The 20428-nt window shown below is 41.1% G+C and overlaps 2 protein-coding genes across 12 annotated transcripts in view; both read left to right on the top strand.

Annotated features, from left to right (window-relative positions):
- Positions 1-20428, top strand: part of LOC110470362 (fatty acyl-CoA reductase 1) — a 119926-nt gene that overhangs the window by 10654 nt on the left and 88844 nt on the right. For 2 of the 9 annotated variants that reach the window (XR_002465396.2, XM_085570080.1), the window contains exon 1: positions 3872-7686. The exons of 5 other annotated variants lie outside the window; for them this stretch is intronic. Coding sequence is in view for 3 of the 4 variants with exons in the window: in XM_085570080.1 (XP_085426206.1) it covers positions 7625-7686 (62 nt within the window). In the remaining variant the exon portion in view is untranslated. Of the gene's footprint in view, positions 1-3866; positions 7687-7735; positions 7926-20428 lie in introns of those variants that run through there. 2 more of the 9 variants (XM_085570084.1, XM_085570081.1) reach the window with 2 other exon arrangements.
- The window catches only part of LOC146763348 (uncharacterized), a 49738-nt gene that overhangs the window by 24716 nt on the left and 4594 nt on the right, over positions 1-20428 (top strand). The gene's annotated exons all lie outside the window — the stretch shown is intronic.

The raw sequence follows: 20428 nt of genomic DNA, 5'->3' as shown, positions 1-20428 counted from the left end.
CTATTGATAAGTTGTAAGCCTACAACTGTAGAACTCTTTTTTTGTTTGTTTTTTTTATGTTTTGAGTGTTTCTTCATTGATAAAATAATTTCTTTAATGAAAAGAAGTATGTGGTGTTAGCAGGGGAGTGTATCTTTTGATGTTTTAGCATAAGCATGAAAGTTCTACTAATATTTCTCCACCAGGACTTTATACTACAAGAACAAACAAGATATGCTGGGCCACAAGTAATGTGGTCTCTATACTCTTGAGAAGGTTTTCTGCCAGAAAACATTGATGTTATTGGTCCTATTAAGTTTGCACTTTGTGTTTACTCACACGCTCATTGGAGATTTTTCTTTGTAAGAGTGTGGCATTAGTACTAGAAAGCAGAGGGAATGTAGCAAAGCACACGAGTGATAGTAGGTGGTACAAAGTATGTTAAAATCAGGTACATGTGGTAGATTTGAAGTCTGATACAGAGGTCTGCCAGCGTGATGTAGGCTGAATGAAGAGGAGCAAGGCAGTGCTCTGCTCTTGTTTCCCACTTCACTGTTACAAAGAAGATGAGGTTGAACTCTGCCCAGCCTGTGGGGCACATCTGCAGGGCTGTGTCCAGCTCTGGAGGGATGGAGGGCCATGGAGCTCCTGCAGCGGGGCCAGCGGAGGCTGCTGAGAGGATTTGGGGCCTGGAGCAGCTCTGGCAGGGAAAGGCTGAGGGAGCTGGGGCTGTGCAGCTGGAGAGGAGCCCCAGCTGAGAGGGGCCCTCAGCCCTGGGTGTCCCTGGCTGCAGGGAGGGCTCCGAGCAGGGCCCAGGCTCTGCTCTGGGGCCCAGCAATGGCACCAGAGCCACGGGCAGGGACTGAGCCCAGGAGGCTCCACCTGGGCAGGAGGCACAGCTTCTGTCCTGGGCAGGGACCCAGCCTGAGCAGATTGTCCAGAGAGGCTGGGGAGTCTCCTCACTGGGGATATCCCAGACCCCTCTGGACACAATCCTGTGCCCTGTGCCCTGGGATGGCCCTGCTGGAGCGGGGAGGTGGCACCATGACCCACTGTGGTCCCTTCCAGCCTGACCTATCCTGGGATTCTGTAGCAGAGTGTATGTGTTGTCTAAACACATGGAGTAGGGAGTAGTGTTCAAAACCTGCATACAGTGGAAACAGCTTCCTTTCTTTTGTTCCGAGCACTGAGAATTGGCATCTGCACAGATGGCTTTGTCTGAAGACCTCTGGAAATGCTGCCATTAGACAGCATTTGGGTCCTCCTGTTTCTCAGAAACAAGTTGTGATGAGGCTGCAGTGGGTTGCAGGTCTTTGGTAAAGGCAGAGGAAAGGGTAGGTAGCAACCTTGCACTGAGCATTCAGGAAGGCAGCCTGGCAGATCTGTCGAGGCAGCACTGAGATTCTTTAAGGTCGGTGAAGGGGAGTCTCACTGGGTCTCCGCTGTTCCCCTGCAACCACATCCTGGCAGAATCCATGTGGGATCTAGTAGTTTTAGTCCTGTTAAGTAAGTAAGTTTGACATCATGTGTCAGAATGGTGAGTTAATCTTTTTCTTCATTCCTCCAGTTACTTTGGCGATACTATTAAGGGAAGGGTTGAAAGTTTTCTTTGTGCTGTGGGTATTTCTTGGCTCTCTATTTTCCTTTAATCAGTATTTTGAGGCTAGTGCTCTGAATATTTGTGTTCTTTTCTCTTTATTGTCACTGGCTAGTTGTGAGAAGCACTTTTTGGTAGATTGCTGCTCATGGAGCCTGAGGGCAGAGACCTCTCCAGTTTTATAAGTGTGTGTGGGGATAAGTGCTGTGTCCTCAGAGCCTAAGCAGTGTGGGATTGAGTGCATGGGCAAGAGGTGCCCTGTCTTGCAATTTGTCCCATGAGGCAAGAGTCATGATGCGTTCTTGTTCCAAACACGGTTGTGTACAAAAGCAAAGCTTGCCTAGGAGAACTTAAATAAGCAGTGCAGCACAGGAAACAGAGTATTTTACTACTCAGAACTATTTTTAAAAGCTGGTTATGTTCAAATCTATCAGGCTGGATGGAATTGATGCTAGGATGCTGAAAGACATAAGTGATTCAATTGCAATTGCTGTTGGAATTGGAATTCTGCTGTTCTCCATGAAAGTATATCAGAGAGGCTTCTGAAAACTAGGGAAAGGCTTTATTTATTACACTCATCTTTTTAAGGAGAGAAAGAAGGGTAGCTCAGGGCTAGTCAGCCTTCTTCAATCCCTAGAAATGTTACATATCGTGTCTCTGGGGAATGTGTTTTCAAATGCGAGAGGAATGTGAAGATAATAAATAATAGTTGACCCAAATGCACCAGGGGCAAGAAGTATTTGATGAACCTGAATGCCTTTTGTGAATAAATGACCAAATATGTAGATGTGGGCATAGTGGTGGGTAAATTCTTTGCTGTGAGAGTGGCGAGTCACTGGCACAGGTTGCCCAGAGAAGTTGTGAATGCCCAATCTGGGGATGGAACTTTCAGCAACCTGATCTAGCAGAAGGTGTCTCTGACCATGGCAGAGGGGTTGAACTGGCTGATCTTTAAGGGCCTTCTAACCCAAACCATCCTGAACTCTCTGACTCCAGCTTTTGTTATCATCTCTCACTGAGGATCTATATGAGTTGTTAGATTAATTGAAAACTGTGTGGATATTAGAGTTCCAAGTGTAGTCTCCCATGCTCAGTGTCTCACTGGAGACAAATAGCAAGTGGCCTGTGAGGGATTGGGACAGTGGTGTCACCTCTCTGTTAATTACTTAGATGGTGGAATGGAATGCATCCAAGAGAAAAGTTATAGATCCCATTAAACTGGTGCGAGAGGTTCGGTGCATGAAGTGGTAGAAATTCAATTCAGCTGGGTCTTAGGAAGGCTGAGATTTGGCTAACAAAAAGCTCTTGAACTTCAGTGAGAATAAACATGAAGTTCTGTGCTCATGCAGATCAACTCCTTGCAGCAATGTAGCCTGGGAGGCAGCTGGTTGAAGAGAACATGTATGGGAAAGCCATGGGATGTGACGATTGCTACCAAGTCAGAAATGAGTTAGTGATGCATTTTCATTGCAAATAAGGCAAATAACATGGTGGTCTCCATGAACAGCAAATCTGGGGAAGTAACTGTCCTTCTCAGCATTGCTGAGTGCTCTGGTTCATCAGTCAGTCCCGAGGTTCCTCAAATGAAAAGCATGATGTTGAGAAAATGGAGAGAGCATTACCAAGGTGATTCTGAGCCATGGGAACCACAATAAATGAGGAGAGATTAGGGTCCTTGAGCTGTTTCAGTCTGCCCAAAAGAAGAGGCAAAGGGGCCCATCTGATAGAAACCTGTAGCTTCTTGAGGACAAGTTCTGATGACTGTGGAAATGAACTCTTGTTTGTGGCAGATTGTTAAAACAAGGAGCAACTGTCACAAATTGCAGATTGGACTGGCCATTAGAAGTTCAGACTGGTCATTAGGAAAATGTTTTTCACCACTGAGTAGCACAAGAGTTTTAAAATGCCACCCAGAGAGGTGGTGGAGTCTTTCCTTGGGTGTTTTTGAGACTCGGCTGGACCAAGCTGTGGCAGACCCCATCTATACTGGTGAGAGTCCTTCTCCAAGCGGAGAATCGAGCTGCTGATCTTCAAAGAACTGCAGCGGAGTTTTCTGTGTTTTTCTGTGATTCTGCCCAGGATGTCAGGGATGAGCAATGCAGAGGAAGAATTTTGTACAGCTGTGACGTTCCTGTATCCACAAGGGTGAATCTGAAATGGTGGACAATGGAAGTCCTTCTATAAAGATTTCCTCCTTACTATCAACTTGAAATGTATGTATGTACTAGGACTCCTTAACTCTGTGTGAGATGTGGGTTTGTATTGCATAGCCATTTTCAAATTTTCTGCTCTTTTAACACACCTTAGGAATGAACACCACAATGTTCACAGGACCATAGGAAGCCAGGTAATTTGTACTTCATCAGAATTATTTAATTTGAATTATTTACTGAAATATTATTTATAATAAATAATTATGTAAATAAATATTTCTTTATTTACATAATGACTATGTGTACTGTAGTCATGGCTTCTTTGTAGGTCTTCTAGGAACTGTAGGTGTTCTAGGAACTGTAGAGATGTACATAAATCTGTTTTTGAAACTTAATTTGTCAAAAGTAAGAGAGAAAGAGACGTGAGAAAATCAGCTGTCAGGATCATAATAGATCTGTTTTCACCGATCGGTGTTGATGATTGTTTTCAATTGAGTTGATCCTTGTTTTAAATCTGACTGTGATTGCGAATGCTGCAACATTTAATTGGTCAACTCATGGAAAAGTGAAAAAGTAGTCGGCTAAAAAAGCCAGGATGATTGAAAGCATGATATTATCTGTAATCCAGGGTAGGTGTGAAGACAGACAGAATGGGGTCAACCTTTGACAAGCTAGAAAGAAACACCCAAAGTCCTGGTTCCCCAAACCCACAATCAAGTCCCATTGCCAGAAGCCTGTGGGTGGGAATTCCCTCCCTTGAGGCTGGCCAGGAAAAGGTGTTGCAATGGTATGTTGGTCATCCTTCTGTTTTGTCTGACTCTAAACACTGATTCCAGCTGCATCAGGGGTAGGAACATGCAAATGTGCCTGTATTCCCTTCAGGGCTGATTCCAGTTCCAAACCAGTTTTATTTCTTTCACTTATTGCCTGAGCCAAGAAACCCGCAGACCTAAGTCAAGCCAGTTTAAGGAGGATCAAATATCATTTAGGTTGCTTGGGATTATGTAGAGAACAGGGGGAAAACACCCAGCTAGCCCCTAAATACTTTGTTTTCTGAATCAACTTCTGAGAAGTTGGCTTAGGAAAGCCTGGGTTTAAACTCTAGTTGGCGTGTATTGAATGGAAGTACTAAACTGAACAAAATATTTCTTGATGTATGGTTATCATTTCCTTATTCAGGATATTTTTGTGAAATACTTGCCCAGACTATGTCTGTGTGATGAAAATTGGTGTTAGGATTTGCTGCACTCTTCTCTGCTAGAGGGCTTTGCTATGAAAACAATGCAATGTAGAAATGCTGCTCTGAGTAAGATGTGGATTTTCTTCTTATGGTTGGTATTGCTATAGCAACGTTTCCCTCTATCCCTCCAAGTAATTACTAAAGTTGCCATTGATCTTATATGTAGTAAATGAGATCTATGTTTAACAGTGAACTACTAATATCTAATGAAATAAATAATTGTTTTTCCTGTTCATCCCCATCCAAGCCTCAATCTTAATTTAAACAAAATATTTTTATTTTTAGGATTTTGGTTTTTCAACAAGTTGTTTTTGGATGTGAACACAGTTTTTCAGTTTCTAGATTTAATGTGTTTATTGTAGCTTAACTTAAGCATCAGTATTCACTGTGGCTGTTTTACTGGAAAGGTTCTTGTTAAGAATGTCTCTGCCTCTGCTGGCTATATTGGGGGTTAATTATGAGCTAGTATAGATCTCAGAGGAGATATATAAAAGAAATTATTTACATGTGGAACATCTTGAAAATATATTGCAAAGATTTTTCAAAGGCAGACACTTCTGTAAATCACATTATTCATGTATTACAAATATGGGTTTGTTCATTTTTGTTTTCAGTCCAGAAGTAGGAGCAGTAGTCAGAAGTAAGGGTATGCTCAAGGGGTATCTGAGGAAACAGGATGGGACAGTACCTGTCTTCTGGGGTACCCTGCCTGAAAGTGAACTGTGTGACTGCAGCCAGCAAATCTCATTGTTAGACTACATGCATAAACCCACAAGCACATAGGAATTAGAATATGCACACCTGATTCTGGTTAAAGCCCGTAAGTTATGCAAGAGCATTTATGAAATGAACTTAAGAACTGCAGAGTGACAGCAGCTAAGGTAAGAGTGCAATCAATCGTGTGTAATTGCATTTTGCTCAAGAAGCTGAGGGGTCACTGTTATGAAAACAGAAGCGTAAATCAGTTTTAGTTTCTTGGATATGATTGCTTTTTCTTCTCTGAGCAGTCCAGCTGGGAATTCTGAGCTGAGTTTGCAGCTCATAGCTTTGAAATAAATTGTAGTGTTACCTGGATATCTTGGTTCTACTTGTGATGTAGTAAGTGGCTTGTTAATTTTAAATTCCACTTTGTGCTTAGACTTTAGACTGGATTTTATTTGAGAGATTCAAGGCTCTTGAGTTGTGATACAAATACAGTTTGCTGAAGGGCCTTTGTTTCCACAGAAATGAGAAGTGGTTTTGGGCCCCTTGTACCAAAGTCATGGTGTTAACATGATCCCACCACTTCTCTATTTTTCAGTGAGTTCTGAGAACAGACTGCTCTCTACCTCAGGTTGTAGCTTAGTTATAGGTGCCTCTCCTGAAATTGCCCCTGCAGAAGAGCCCTGCTAGTACCTTTCTTTGGGCGCTTGGTGCCCTAATCCAAAAGGAATGAAGAGATAGTTGTTATGCCATAAAAACACATAGGGTAGAGGTAAAATCACTTGTGTCACTGCAGAGAAGGAGTGAAGCATATGGCTGAAGCTGCATCATCAGGGAGCATCACATTGCACAGATGATTTTTTGAAACCAAACGTGTTGAAAACAAGATGGTTGATGTGTGAGTAGTGTCATCGCCATGTGGCTACCCAAGAGTTACTGGAAACACACCAGTGACTCTAAATCTTATAGTTAAGCTCGTTACAAGCTACTTCTTTTCTGGTTTTGGAATGCTGTTCCTAATGGAAATTTTATATGAACACTAGCATGAGATGACAAAGTATAACATGGCATTTGTAGGCAAAACTTCTTAGGTGTGAATGTGGGACTCCAAGGCTGTGAGCCACTTCTGACACAGGCTTATTGAGTCTCATGCTTCACATGTAAAACTCAGTTCATTGGCTTCTCTTCTCTAAAATTCTGTCTTTGTGGATGATTTCTCGCTGGCTCCAGGCTGCTGCTGATGGTGAATTGGTAGAGTTGGAGAGGCAGTGTTATATGGGACTGTGCTGCAAGCCAGATTTTGCCTCCCAGCCAAATCTACCTGTAAGATGTTGAGTATGGAATGCTCATTCTCTGCATGACCTGAAAGCTTAACATGTGCTCTCAAAACCCTGATCTTCTTCTTTCCACTGTGCTAGTGGGGGTGTCTTTCCTGTTCCTACTCAAGTAACTTGGATGGTGCAATTTAATATTTTGGTGTTTTAAAATTATTATTATTGATTTGATCTGCAATGGAATTCTAGCAGAATGAGTGATGTGCATTGGTTTATGGTCAGTGAAGACTTTTGGTTTATGTTTTTCATGGTTAAAAAAGGTGTTTAAGTAAACTAGAATTGCAGAGAACTTGGTAACCAGCAGAAATCTTTTTTTTATGTGTCAATGTGGGATAATTTAGGGGAACAAAAAAGTGTCAAGGTTTGTTCTGATTTTGTACTAGGCAATACATTATTTGTAACCTTAATATCATGACTACAGCAACTTTCTTTTTAAGGCCTTAGCTGGTACTTCAAAAGATAGGGCTCTATATGTAAGTTTTGCTCTGCTCGCCACACTTCTTTGTCATGAATTCTGACCTTGTCAAGTGGATTGTTTTCATAACTGCTAAGCAACAGCAAAAACTCAAACCACAAGGCATTACCAGAGCAGCAGTCTGCATTTCAGTGGCCTCCTGCCATGGGATGGAGTCAGTCTGCGTGCTGCAAGTGCTACAAACTGCAGAAACATAGTTTGGCCAGGTTTGAAGGCAAAACTTTATTTGTTTTACTATCTTAGTGCATCTAATTGTGAAGGCATTCAGTGTGTTTTTATGAACCAGAATAATTCCAAGGCTCAGTAAAGGGAGTGTACTGTCCTATATGGTAGTTACTTGGGTAGATGTAATGCCTCAAAACTGCCTTTTATATCCTCTAAATGCCAGAGACTATTAGTTCCTGTCTGCTGCAGACCGAAAGGGAAATGCAGTATCATGCTGAATGTAAGTTTACTAAATGACTCAAGTAAATGGTTTTCATTCAGGTATGAGACTTGTCAAGTGTATTAGTTCAGGTTTTTTTAATTTGTTGAAAATGCTTCATTTTCTTGCTAAAAAGTGTTACGAAATGCTGTGTAAATACAACTGTGCAGTGAACTGTCACTTTTCTTTTTAAATTTGCCCGCTGTAAATTTAGTTTTGTTCAATGAAGCCTATAAGCTGAGCAGATGAGTTGGGAGTGCATAACCTTGGAACCCTTCCTCTGTGGCTGACTCATAGACACTTTGATTTGAGCTTCAGAGATGATTCTTCTTAGATTCTGTTATCCTCAAATGGCACTAGTTTTGCTAAGCTTGGCTATTCAGAAAACATAAATCATGTCCTCAAAAACCATGAGAAAGCTCTGAATGAGAAAATAATTGGACAAACCAGCAAATCTGTTTGCATTCCTGAGCTTTAGTCCTCTCACTGCAAAAATTGAGGCTAGAAGAGCAAAATTCACCTTTAATCAGGGAGTCCAGGAGCTGGGTATTCAACAAAAATATTACTGCAAGTGTTGTTCTGGTTTTGCTAAGAATGGGAGCACTGTAATATGGGCATAGTCTGTAAAAGTTTTCAGCTCCAGGCAAAACCAATGCGATGTGTTGGATTTGCTGGTTCTTCTAAATTCAACTTTGTCTATACGTAAGCTATAAATTCAATTTGCTTACGAGCAGGGCCACATTTCTTTCTTTTACTTAGTTGAAGGAAGAAGCTGCTAAAATCAGGGATTTACATATTGCAAAAATTGTTGTGCTGTGGGTACAAAACTTGCCAGAAAATGTAACTATTTTAATCTTCTCTGTTCTTCTTGATGCAAAATACAATCACACCTCACTCAAAAAGATTGTGGCAAGGTCTAGCTGAACTCTGTAGTTTTCAGCTTGATCTTTCTGGTTTGTTTGGTTTAGGGACATTTAAACACCTTGTTTTGTTTGGTGCTTTGTGTCCATGATTGTCTGCTTAAAGCTTTTACCAGAATACCAAATTTTGGTGATATGCAGTCTAGTGCTCTTTTGCTCCCTAGACTTTGGGTGCTTGTCCTTTAGAAGCAGAAAGAGGTGACAAGAGAACCAAATGGTTCATGCATGAGCAAGAATTTTAATTTATCAGTCATCTTGCAGCCCCTTGTTTTCCTCACTTTTCGTTTTGAGCTTGTCTTTTGATATTGCTGAAGATGGAAAGGGAAGTAAAATAAGTTTTTCCCCAGCCTCATATGGCAATAATCTGTAAACTTCAGATTTTAGTAGTGTATCTCCAAACACCTTTTAGCAAATTTGGTCTGGGTAGTTACCATTTCAAACCAGATTAGCTTATGTGGCTTTATGTGTGGGATTGTGGGCATTGTGCAGTTTTATTATCTAATAAACACCATTTAGCTGCTGGTGGTTTAATCTTAATTAATGTTAGAGCTCCTGGAATTATGTTTCAATGCAGTCATGGTGAACTTAAAATTTAGATCTAGCAGTCTTATACATAAGCATCTCCTAAGGGGTTTGTTTTGTTGATTTTTGTTCTCTTGAGTAGGGAATGTTTATTGTCTCTGTTCCAAGGGCTTCCACATCTAATGTGTAGCATTTTGATTTACAAAACAACTCACTTGCATTTTAATTTTCATTAAAAGTATCATAGAGTGTAATGGTTTTTCGTTGCAAATTTGGATGGGCATGCAGTGCTGTAATCTTTCTTTTGACTATTTGCCACAGGACAAGTGAAACTAAATATTTTGTAACATTTTAATTTTGTTGTCTGACAAGTTTCCTCTAAGTGAAAGCAGATGGGTGTTCATCAGCAGGAAGGGAAAGGAAATGTGGCATGCATAACAACAACAACAATCCAATGAGTGTCCTTTTCATGCAGGCTTGTGCAGGTACTTACAGTCTGCATCTGATAGTGAAGTGCAAAGATCTGAAGTTCACTTAGGGTGTGAATTATCATAGGAGTTAAAGACAGTGCTATATTTTGTTTTGTAGTGTTTTGCATTTAAGCATCTTGGGCTTGAATATTTTGTGTCTTCTGTGATTCATATTCAGCTGAAGTCCTGTTATCTAAATAGGTGCAGATAGTCCTAAATCTCTTTGAAGTGGTAACTTTTTAGAACATTGTCATTTGTGTCCAGTTGAAAAAAGTGCTTCAGGTGCTGTCCTAAACAGGAAAACTTTACAAATTCATGACTTTAATGAGGTCAGCCTGTCTTATTCTTTACTATGTTATGGCATACATTTTGTCCTTGAAATTCTCTTACGAGCTCATTCCTTATGAAACTCTTACCAGTGATTTTTCAGATGAGGCCAATAAAACCCATTTCTAATTTATGAAGTGTAGTCAAGCAGGTAGCGTTTATTCCAAAAATTAGTGTTACGAAATTTCTCTGTAATTGTTTTCAAGAGGTTTCCTAACAACAGACTCATTTCTGTAAATGTTTTGTAAATAACCTGTTTATGCTCATAGAAAGCTTAAAAAAATATGCTCTAACATGAATTCTAGATGTAAGAAATTCATATTTACTGTTTCTTTTAAAATAAATGAGTTCAGAAAATAATACTTCAAGTGAACATCCATCCTGACAGTTTAGGAGCATTTACAGCAGCTGTGTGTAACATCACCTGTCTTACAGATTATTGCAGTCTGCCCAGAAATATTTAAAGGACAGGCACTCCTAGGAGAAAAGATATGGCTGAGCTGGCTAAGGGATGCAGCAGCTGTGGGAATTAAGTACTACTCAAAACATAGAGCACTGAGGGCTTTATCCCCATTTGCATTGCCTTATTTCTTCATCTTCTACTTGTGTGAGCTTTTATTAGTGTTAAACTTACAACTTCCTGATGTGCCTGGAAGACTCCATGCAGTTCATGGCCCAGAGCCTTTGCCAGCCTTCCTGAGATGAGCTTGCTCCTGCTCATCCTTTTGCTTCTGAGGGGATCTGCCAGTGGCAGCAGTGTTATTTAACCTGATGATGAGGTTTTACTGGTTTGGTTTTACTCTAAGAAATGGCATGTTGTTATGTAGGTAGGGCCTACAGCATGCTTGAATTACTTTACCAGACTTGATTTGGGAGTTGGGAGATTTAAAAGACTTCTCAAAAAAACATTAATTTAGATGACATATAAATGCATAATTTCTTTTCCTCTAATTCTGGTCAACAATGTGCTTAAATAAAACCACAAAACCCTTGGTTCATTCCAGGAGGGGTGACACATGTTGCACCCTAAACTACAGAAAACAGTGCCATTAATTACAAAATTATGTATCTTTGGGAGTCTCTGGTGAACCATTGAATTTCATCTCTTGATTTGTGCCTGCATTAAGCGCTACTCAATTTTCCTTGCTAATTTGCAATTAAATCTAGTTTTGGATGTTGTTGGCTTCTTGGTTGTTGACAGGGTATTTTTTTCCCCTTGCTAAGCAGTACATTAAAGTAAAACCTCTTTTATCCCAGTCATGCTAAATGTGCTTCAGTGTGATCTGAGTCAAACAAATACTTGACAGCCAAGAGGAATTTCTGCTTCATGCTTGTGGAGCTGCTAAACTCAGGTGCCACAGATCACATCATAGAATGATGTTAAAAGAAGCTTCCACTGAGCATTTCCCTCTGAGGCAAAAGTTCTCACTGTGAGAAGATGCCTTCCAGTTGTGCCCTAAAAATCCTGCCAGAGCACAAGTGGCTCTTCTTCTAAGCCACTGCAAATCTTTGCAACTATTTCTGGATATTGCTTTGAGATGAGAGGAACTGGGTGGGTTGAGAGCATCACTTGTGCTCCTGTTGGTAGCATCTTCTGTGGCTGGGTGCTGGAAGCTAAGCCTCAACCCAAATTGGTTGGCAGGAAGCAGAGCAGCTTGTGAGGAGCTGCCTGTGCCAAGAAGTGATTCTTTCTTTTGAGGTTTGGCTGGGGATGCAGCTCCTGGAGGGCAGTACTGCTGACACGACGAATACCAAACTGCTATTCAAAGCTGAACAGCTGATAAAAATGGGGGATGAGAGTGCAGCACTCTGCAAAATCCATGTGCTTAACTCTCAAAGCTGTTTCTGAGAAGATAAGGAAACAGAGAGTGAAGATGCCACTTCCACTAAGCTGTATGTCTGTATCTTTTAGAATTAAAGCTTCACTAGACTGTAAAAGGCCCACAAGACCTGATAAATGTGCATTTGAAAATTGGAAAGGGCCAGCACCATCTCCATAATTTCTAACTGGCTTTCGTGTTGAGCACTCCTGGTATAATTTCTTTGATTCACGAGAGCAACTAAAACCTAATGCCATTATGGAACATAGTCATCTCTCTAACAGGCTTCCTTTCAGACAACTCAAGAGTTTTTTAAAGCTACTGTTCAAAATTCATTTCACAAGTCAGGCTCAGAACAGCGGTGGAAAAGTTAGGAATTTGTGTTTTGCTAATTCCGAGTGGAACTGTGCAGAAGGAAACATTTCTTAGGAAAGTTAGTTTTCAGGCTGGTTTTAGAATATATTAACTTAGTTTGTCATGCTGTCTTTGTGATTTTTAACTCCAAACTGTTCCTGAATTTAGGAACATTGGACAATTTTTTTTGTCATGCATTTCATTTGACCAAGACCTGCTCCCTGTAAGTGCCAGGGAGAATCAAAACAACCATTTTGTTATTCAAAATCGTGCCTTTGAAACTGTTCTGACATTTGGCCAGGCACCCAGGTGCTGTGTTTTACAGCTTCAGCCAATCCATTTACATATATGGCAGAAGTGGATCTGATAATCAGATCTAGTTGGAAAAGTTCCAATAAAACAACTTTTGCAAATGTTGTGCTCTGGCACATTTCTGCCCGACTTGGAAGGATCCACAGCACCTGGCCCAGGACAATGAGGTGTTTGTTATGGAGAGGGAAAGGGGTAAAACTCAGGGAGCCTCAGCTTGTGGGAGGCTGTGACCTCAACCCTCAAAGCTCTCTGGAGCAGAAAGCTGTGAGGGTCATTCCTGATGATATTTGGCCTGTGCATTAAAGATATTTGTGGTTTTCTCGTGGGAATGGTGTGGTGTCAAAAGCTGAAATTACAGGTTTTGGCATAATTTAAGATTTTTTTTTTGTTATTGTTGTCCTTTTTCAAATATTTAAAAGGACTGTGGGGGTTGTTTTACTCCTGGAGCTATGTTAGTCCTCCTGGAAGGACACTGCAGCCAAGAGTTGCTGGCTGTTTTTTGTATCTTGCTGTCAATATGCAGTAGCATCTTTGACTAATAATACTGATAAAAATAGTAATTATAAATAATGAAGGAAGTGTTTAGGAATTACTGGCTATCCACCAACAGGAGCACAGTAGTGCTGCAAACTTGAATAGAGAATATGGGGTTCCCAACACAGGAAGGATATGGACCTGTTGGTGCAAGTCCAGAGGAGGGACCACAGGACCAGAGGGTTGGGGCAGCTCTGCTGGGAGGAAAGGCTGAGGGAATTGGGATTGCTCAGCCTGTAGAAGGGAAGGCTTTAGGGTGACCTCACTGTGGCCTTGCAGTGCCTGAAGAGAGCCCAAAGGAGAGATGGAGAGAGACTCATGGCAAGGGGGAATGGCTTCCCGCTGACAGAGAGCAGGTTTAGATTGGATATGAGGAAGAAATTCTTCCCTGTGATGATGCTGAGGTCCTGGCACAGATTGCCCAGAGCAGCTGTGGCTGCCCCATCCCTGGCAGTGCCCAAGGCCAGGCTGGATGGGGCTCTGGGCAAACTGGGGTAGTGGAAAGTGTCCCTGCCCATGGCAGGGGATTGCTTTAAGGTCTCTTCCAACCCAAACCATTCTGTGAGTTTATGACCGTACAATGTGCATGTGCCCTGCATATAAGAATTGCACCTCTTTCCTGATTTGTCTAGCACCTGTAAGAGGATGGAAGGTGGGTTTTTTTTTTTTTTACATTCCTGCCAGGGCACTAACCTTTTTTTAACTCTAAAGGATTTTGGCTGAGTTGAACAGTTGTTAAAATTAATGATCTTTGGAATTAGTGATAAATGCACCTCTTAACCATGGTACAATCATGACTGTGTTCAGGCTGACTTACTGCTTTTGTCTTCTTTCATGCATACTACTTGGTCTCTCTTCTTTAAAATCCTGATAAAACTTTAATTGTCCCATTATCCTCTCACATGTTCTGCCCTCTAGCAGATCTCAGGGATGGAAATGTACTTGCTGCAAAGTCAAAGGTGAATGAACCAGAAAAGGTGCATATACCTTTTTTCATTTGGGTTTGTTCTGTATTTTTTGTATGTCATACGTTTCCTGAAACATTTTATTTATTTAAAGAATTTTCACTGCAGAAGGGAAAAGGAAAGAAGGAAATTTCTTTCTTTCTTTCTTTCTTTCTTTCTTTCTTTTTTAACCAAGCATTACGTAGTAATAACTGCCTTGACTTCTAACAGACATGGTATTTTACCTTTCTGGTGGGAAGCCATAGTTCTTAATGTGTATGCAGCATCCCAGCATGACAGGCTCAAAGAGAAGTAGACCACTTGTGACAGCAGTAACACCACAGGAACTTCCTCTTGTGTCTCAGTGGTACAAATACATCAAGGTTGTTGTGACCTCTCTCTGAGACCCTAAAAAGATGACTTGTGTTTATGTTTAATAGTAGCTATATGTTTGACTTTCTCGGAGTTTTTCTTTCATCTTGAACTCTTTGATTTTATATTTTTCTTTAAGCTGTCTATCTACCAATATAGAAAAAAATAGACTATTTTTTATTTATTAATAAATGCCAAAGTGAAAGCTTCAAGGGATGAGGCTAGGTTTAGATAAGAGTATATAGGAGTGGTAACATGAGAGCAATCTTGAATTACAACATCAAACCTAAGGGCAAAGACACGGAAAATTCAGATAAGTAGCAAGACTTGTCATCTGCTTAATTTGCTGACTGTTTTATGTGTTTTCATAGTGCCCCAAGCTAGGATGGGAAGAAAAACAGCAGAAGGTACCAGCATCTGTAAAATCTTCAGCTTGGGACCTGATGTTACTCTCCCTGCTTTCCAGTCTCAGCACCTGGTGTGGTGCACAGGATGAACCCCTTCCTTTCCCAAGCAGTAAACTGGTGGAATTGGCATAAGCAGTGTTTCTGAACCTTTTTTTATTTGTGGAAATTACAGTATCTTTGTGGATATTCCAGTATATTACCTGTATTACAATATATCTGTCTCTTCAACCTGCAGCTTTTGGCAGTGGTTTATAGACCCCACAGGAGTCTGTCTGGGGCCACAATCGGGGACCTGGATCAGTGGCAGGAAACCAGAACAGAGATGTTTGGAAAGAATAGTGTTTCTTGCCTGCTCATTTGATAGTGTCAGGCTGAGAAGAAGTTTATTGTAAACTATGCAAAGAGTGATTTCCAGCAGAGAAAACTGAGCACCTGCTCCTTTCCGTGCTCTCCTTGTATCAAAGCCACTGGTTTGGCAGGTCAAGTGCTACTGCTTGGAGTTTTATTGTCATTCACGTGCAGTATGTGCACCTAACAAATCCATGAGCTGGAGATGGTAAGAATTTGACTGTTTCCATCACCTATCCACCTGTGGGAAGGGAAGATGAGTGAGGGCTTTTTAAACTTTGGAGAAAGACTAAGTTCCTTTTCCGGAGGTGCTGGAAAGATGAAAGCTACACAGCAGCCAGACAGGGATAGCTGGAGGCATTTGCTCAATGCTGTTTGAAGATGTTTCATAGAAATACCATGGATGAGAGTAGCAAGCTTAATTAGTAGTTTTTAACAAGTCATAAGTCTTTCTTAAAAATAACTTAATGTGGCTTCCTAGAAGCATTTCAAGGTATCTGAGAAATATAAGGAATTCTGATGTGATTGGCTTTTTATGTAATGCCACATTTTCCATAAATGAGATATACAAGAAGTTTTTCCTTTGTTTCCCCCTCCACTCCAATATCCTAAAATAAGCTGAAGCTGATGTATTATAGATTGCTAGCTTGTGCCTCTTTTTAAATATTTTAATAGCAAATATTGAAACAGATTTTTCATTTCCGTGCATGTTTTCCCATCAGCAAAAGAAGATTACAAATACATGCATGATATTTAGAGGTATGTTTGTGTTGTTTTTTCCCCTAGGTACCTTATTATAAAAGTTCAAGTGCTTATTATCCAAGTTCAAGTGATACTCTGTTACACTGGGTGTGTCAGATAGGTAGACATAATGAATTACAAAACTGACATACATAAATTATTGTTCCTGCCATAATGTCTTAAGTAGAGCTAATTGGAATATATTTTCTTCCAGTTATGTATATATGCATACCTTCACTGTCAGAATTTCCTTCCTTCCAGGTACTGCTTTAAACAGTTGGGCTTTTTTTGATCAAGAACTGTTTCATTGCTTTGTGTTGATTTAAATAATGAGTTCTGGGCCCATGGCTGCAATTTAGTGATGTGAATTGGAAAACAGGTTTTCGGTAGCTTTCTCAACCAAGCAGGTAAACTTTCTGAAATAGATTAACAGAATGGTTAATCTGTTCATTAATGATAATTAACAGATTAACTGTTTCTCTGATATTTATCAACACTGGGTTGTTGTTTTTGCCAGCTACGATGTGACCTCTTTTTTTTTTTATTTAGATTTGTATGGATTCTTAGACTGAGAATTGCACCTTTTGGCCACTGAAGCCCAAATGCCTGCAGAATCCCAAACTGGGAATACCAAGGGGAACTTCTTAACTCAGTGAAAAATCTAGTAGCAACAAGGTTGGAGCTGTACGTTGTTTCTGTTTCTTCCAAGAAGGAGCTACAAGTTAAAGGTCCTCATTTAGAAAAAGCACCTTTATATTTAATGAACACTGTCCACTTTTGCAAAACACAAGTGACAGCTTTCCTGTTGTTTCCTCTGTCCTTTTTTTGTAAAGTATCAGTAGATATGTGTTAGTATAAAATCCTCTGCCCGCCAACTCTTTTTCTTCTTCCTCTCCAATCCGATCAATCTGGTAGTAAGACTGTAATTAAAAATTAAGTTTGTTGGGGCTGTAAAGTGGGAAGGGCTATGCATCTTGTATCAGATACCTGTAATACATTCTTCCACCCTTATTTCCATCCTGATGTCAGGCAACAGCAATTACAAAGTGATAAACATTTCATCTCATCATCCTCCGCCCTTCTGTAAGAATCACTGCTTGCTACCGATGGTTTTACCACTCTTGCTTTATCAGCTGCTGTCATCACAGACATTGTATTGGCCTCAAAAAAGTAATCCTGCATCTTTGATGTGCTGGTTGCTTACATTTTCCATGCCACAGAGCCTTCCTTTTGCCAGGTGAGTTCTGCAGTACAGAGGCCTGCGAGGGTGAGGGAACAGCTGTTCCTTGAGGCAAGAGCCCCAAGGCAGCTCTTGAATAGTAACTACAATCCTTATGTGACACAGGGGTTTATCTTGCTTTTCCATGAAGAGACAAAGTGATCTCGATGTAGCTGTCAGAAAGAAATTGCTCATCCTTGCACACCAGCAAGACAAGGATGTCTTCACTGGCCAGTGCACTATAAACTACATTACAAAAATGCTGATGCATGGATTCAGCCCACCTTGGGACTACTTGGAAAAAAAAAAATTGCCTTTGTCTGTCCACATCCTGTGGGTGCAGCAGCACACACCCATGATAAGGCAAAGTTCCTAACATAATTTGGGGTGCCTGTGAAACACTGGAGGATGTAACAAAGACTGCAAGATCCGTGCAGACCAAACAAGTTACATGAACTGCAGGTGAGCTCTGGAGTACTCTCTGTGCCTCTTTGGAGCTTTTGAGAACAGTGTCACAATCATTCCCTTGCTCATGTAATGTGCAGGGTTTGGACAGGTTTGTGTCGAAGGTGTGATGGCATAGAGAAGCAATGCAACAAGGGAACCTGCTTCCAGCAGCCTCCTGGGGAAATGCTGCTCTTGTTACCAAATCTAGGTTGTGGAGTCCTGTATGCCAAGTGAGGAGAGCCCTGCTGGGAGAACTGTTGTATTATTCCGAGGGTCTCTAGCCAGCCATCTGCTTTACTCAGCAGATGGTTCTCAGGTACTGGATATGGAATCAAGGAATCATAGAATGGTTTAGGTTGGAAAAGACCTTTAAGATGATTTTGTTCCAATCCCCTGCCATGGGCAGGGGCACCTTCCACTAAACCAGGTTCTCCAAGCCCCGCCAACCTGGCCTTGAATGTTTCCAGGGATGGGGCAGCCTCAGCTTCTCTTCAAAGGCCTCATCACCCTCACAGGGAAGAATTTTTTCTTACTGTCTAATCTAAACTTAATCTCTGTCATTGTGAAGCCATTCCCCCTTGTCCTGTCACTTCAGGCCCTTGTCAATAGTCTCTCTCCATCTATTCCTGCAGTCTCCTTCAGGTTCCACAAGGTTCCACTGAGGTCACCCCAAAGCCTTCTCCAGGCTGAACAATCCCAGTTCTCCTAGCCTTTTCTTGTAGGAGGCTAAGAGAATTTGAACAATGTAACAACTGGGAGCAGATAGTTCATCTTTCAACATCCCTGTTGGTGAAGGATACACAAAAATGAGTTTCTTCTGTGGCGTGTGCACTCGTGGGCTGCCATGTAAAAGGCAAAACAAGTGTCTGTAGATAGGTACCTGTAACACTTCATCTTGTTCCAGAGGGGAGTCTTGTTCTTTTCTCTGGTTGTTTATGTCCAACAGGAAATGTCACTGAGTCTGTATTAATGATACTTAATATTCTTGGAGTGAAGAGTGTTTTTAAAATTATTATTTAAATTGTTGCATCTTTGGAGTCTCTGCGGTCTTAAACTGGTTTTGAAGGCACAGATGTAATATAAGCTTGTTATTCCAATAAGCTAAAATAGCACAAGCAGTTGTACAGACAGTTTCTAAATTTTCCACTGGTTAACAAAATGTTGTATTAACACGGGAGATGCAGAAAGGGAGAGGCCGGCTCTTGATAGCATTTTGCAGAGATTGCAGATAATAGTGCATTGGTTAAGTGCCTTCCACCTTGCTACACCACAAGACATGGACTGGCAGGTGAGAAAAGCCTGGAGATAAACAAAGAGGCTGCATTCCTTTGTGGATTGGGAGAGAGAAGCTAGAACCCGAGCAGTTAGTCCACATTTTGATTTTTCACACCCATCTGAGGAGTGGAACATATTTCAACTCAGATGCAGATGACTGGAAACATTTCTGTCCCTCATTTGGGGCCAGATTCCCCAGTTATGCTCCTGAATTTTGTCTGCCGTGCAGGCAGGAGCTGGACAGAACAAAAAGAAACTCCTTCTAAGTTCTTTCTCTTTTTCTTTCCTAAGCAGGGACTAGTTTGTTTTCTACAGTATTTTGAAACATGAAAGAAAACAGATTGTCACAGGGCAGATAACAGAGGTGAGGGTGCAGTTGTTGGGTAAGGATTATTTGCCATTAGAATTCAGTGTTGTCTGAAAAGTCAGAGAGGAAAAATTACTGGCCTGTGAATTTGAGGAGGAAAACTGTTCTGGTTAAACTGCCCAGGCTGTCAGCCCACCTCTCCTCAAGTGATGATACTTAAAGCAAAGCAGTTTGACTTTCTAAGTTTTGAAATAAAACAGTAATGGTTCCCTATCCTTTTGAAAGTCTTCTTATCACCCTGAAGTACTAAACCTATGACATATATCTGTTCATTTTATAGAGACAGCAGTGACAATTCCAGTTGCTTGTCTATCCTGGATTTGCAAGTGAGATTGTGACTAAGATTTTCTCTGGTTTGCCTCTCAATTTCTGCTTGAGGAGCAGATACCAAGTCTTGTGGGAGCGTTACGTGTTGGGCTGTCTTCCTTCTACACCAGGACAATGCAGTGGCTGCATTAGTAAGCACATCACCCAGGTTTTGCATTAAATCAAGACTCTAGTAATAAGGAGCATCAGTTCTAGTCTTTGGTCAGTCCTGGAAAAATTCTCCTCACCTTAGGAGAACTTCCTATATTGTCAGCCAGCTACTTTTGGAGAGCCCTAAGCCTCAGGGCTGGAAGGACATTTGTCAGCCAGCTGGGAATTGGAGCATATGTCTCACTTCCTGCACCTCAGTGATGTTTCATTACAAAGTGCATCCCAGATGCCTTCCTGCTCCTACACCCTTTTTTCTTGCAAAACTTCGTCTCCTCCTCACTTTTGCTTGGGATTGCTCCTGCTCTCTTGTCAGCAGAGTGCTGGTTCCTGTTAAAGGAATCAAACTAGCGAGAAAGTCCTAGGTCAGTTTTGGTGAAGTTTTGGTTTGCAGTGGGTACAAAGCACTTTAGTCTCTGTAGCCAAAATCAGATTGTATCCATCTAGATTAGACAAAATAGCTGAGATAGCTGATTCCAGGTGGATCAAGTTTGGGACAGCTCAGGATGAGGGCTGACCTGCAATGAAAGCTTTACTGCCTCTTGTCACCATGCCCTTGATGAGACAGTAGACATTCTTAGGTTTAACATACTAACTTATCACGCTGCTGCCAACTGGAATGCGGGCTTTAGGATAAGAAAATTTCTCGTAAGTATATATTCCAGAAATGA

This window comes from Lonchura striata, chromosome 1A (assembly GCF_050655825.1).
Source record: "Lonchura striata isolate lonStrDom1 chromosome 1A, ASM5065582v1, whole genome shotgun sequence".
NCBI lineage: Eukaryota > Metazoa > Chordata > Aves > Passeriformes > Estrildidae > Lonchura > Lonchura striata.
This window is presented reverse-complemented; position numbering and strand designations above follow the sequence as displayed.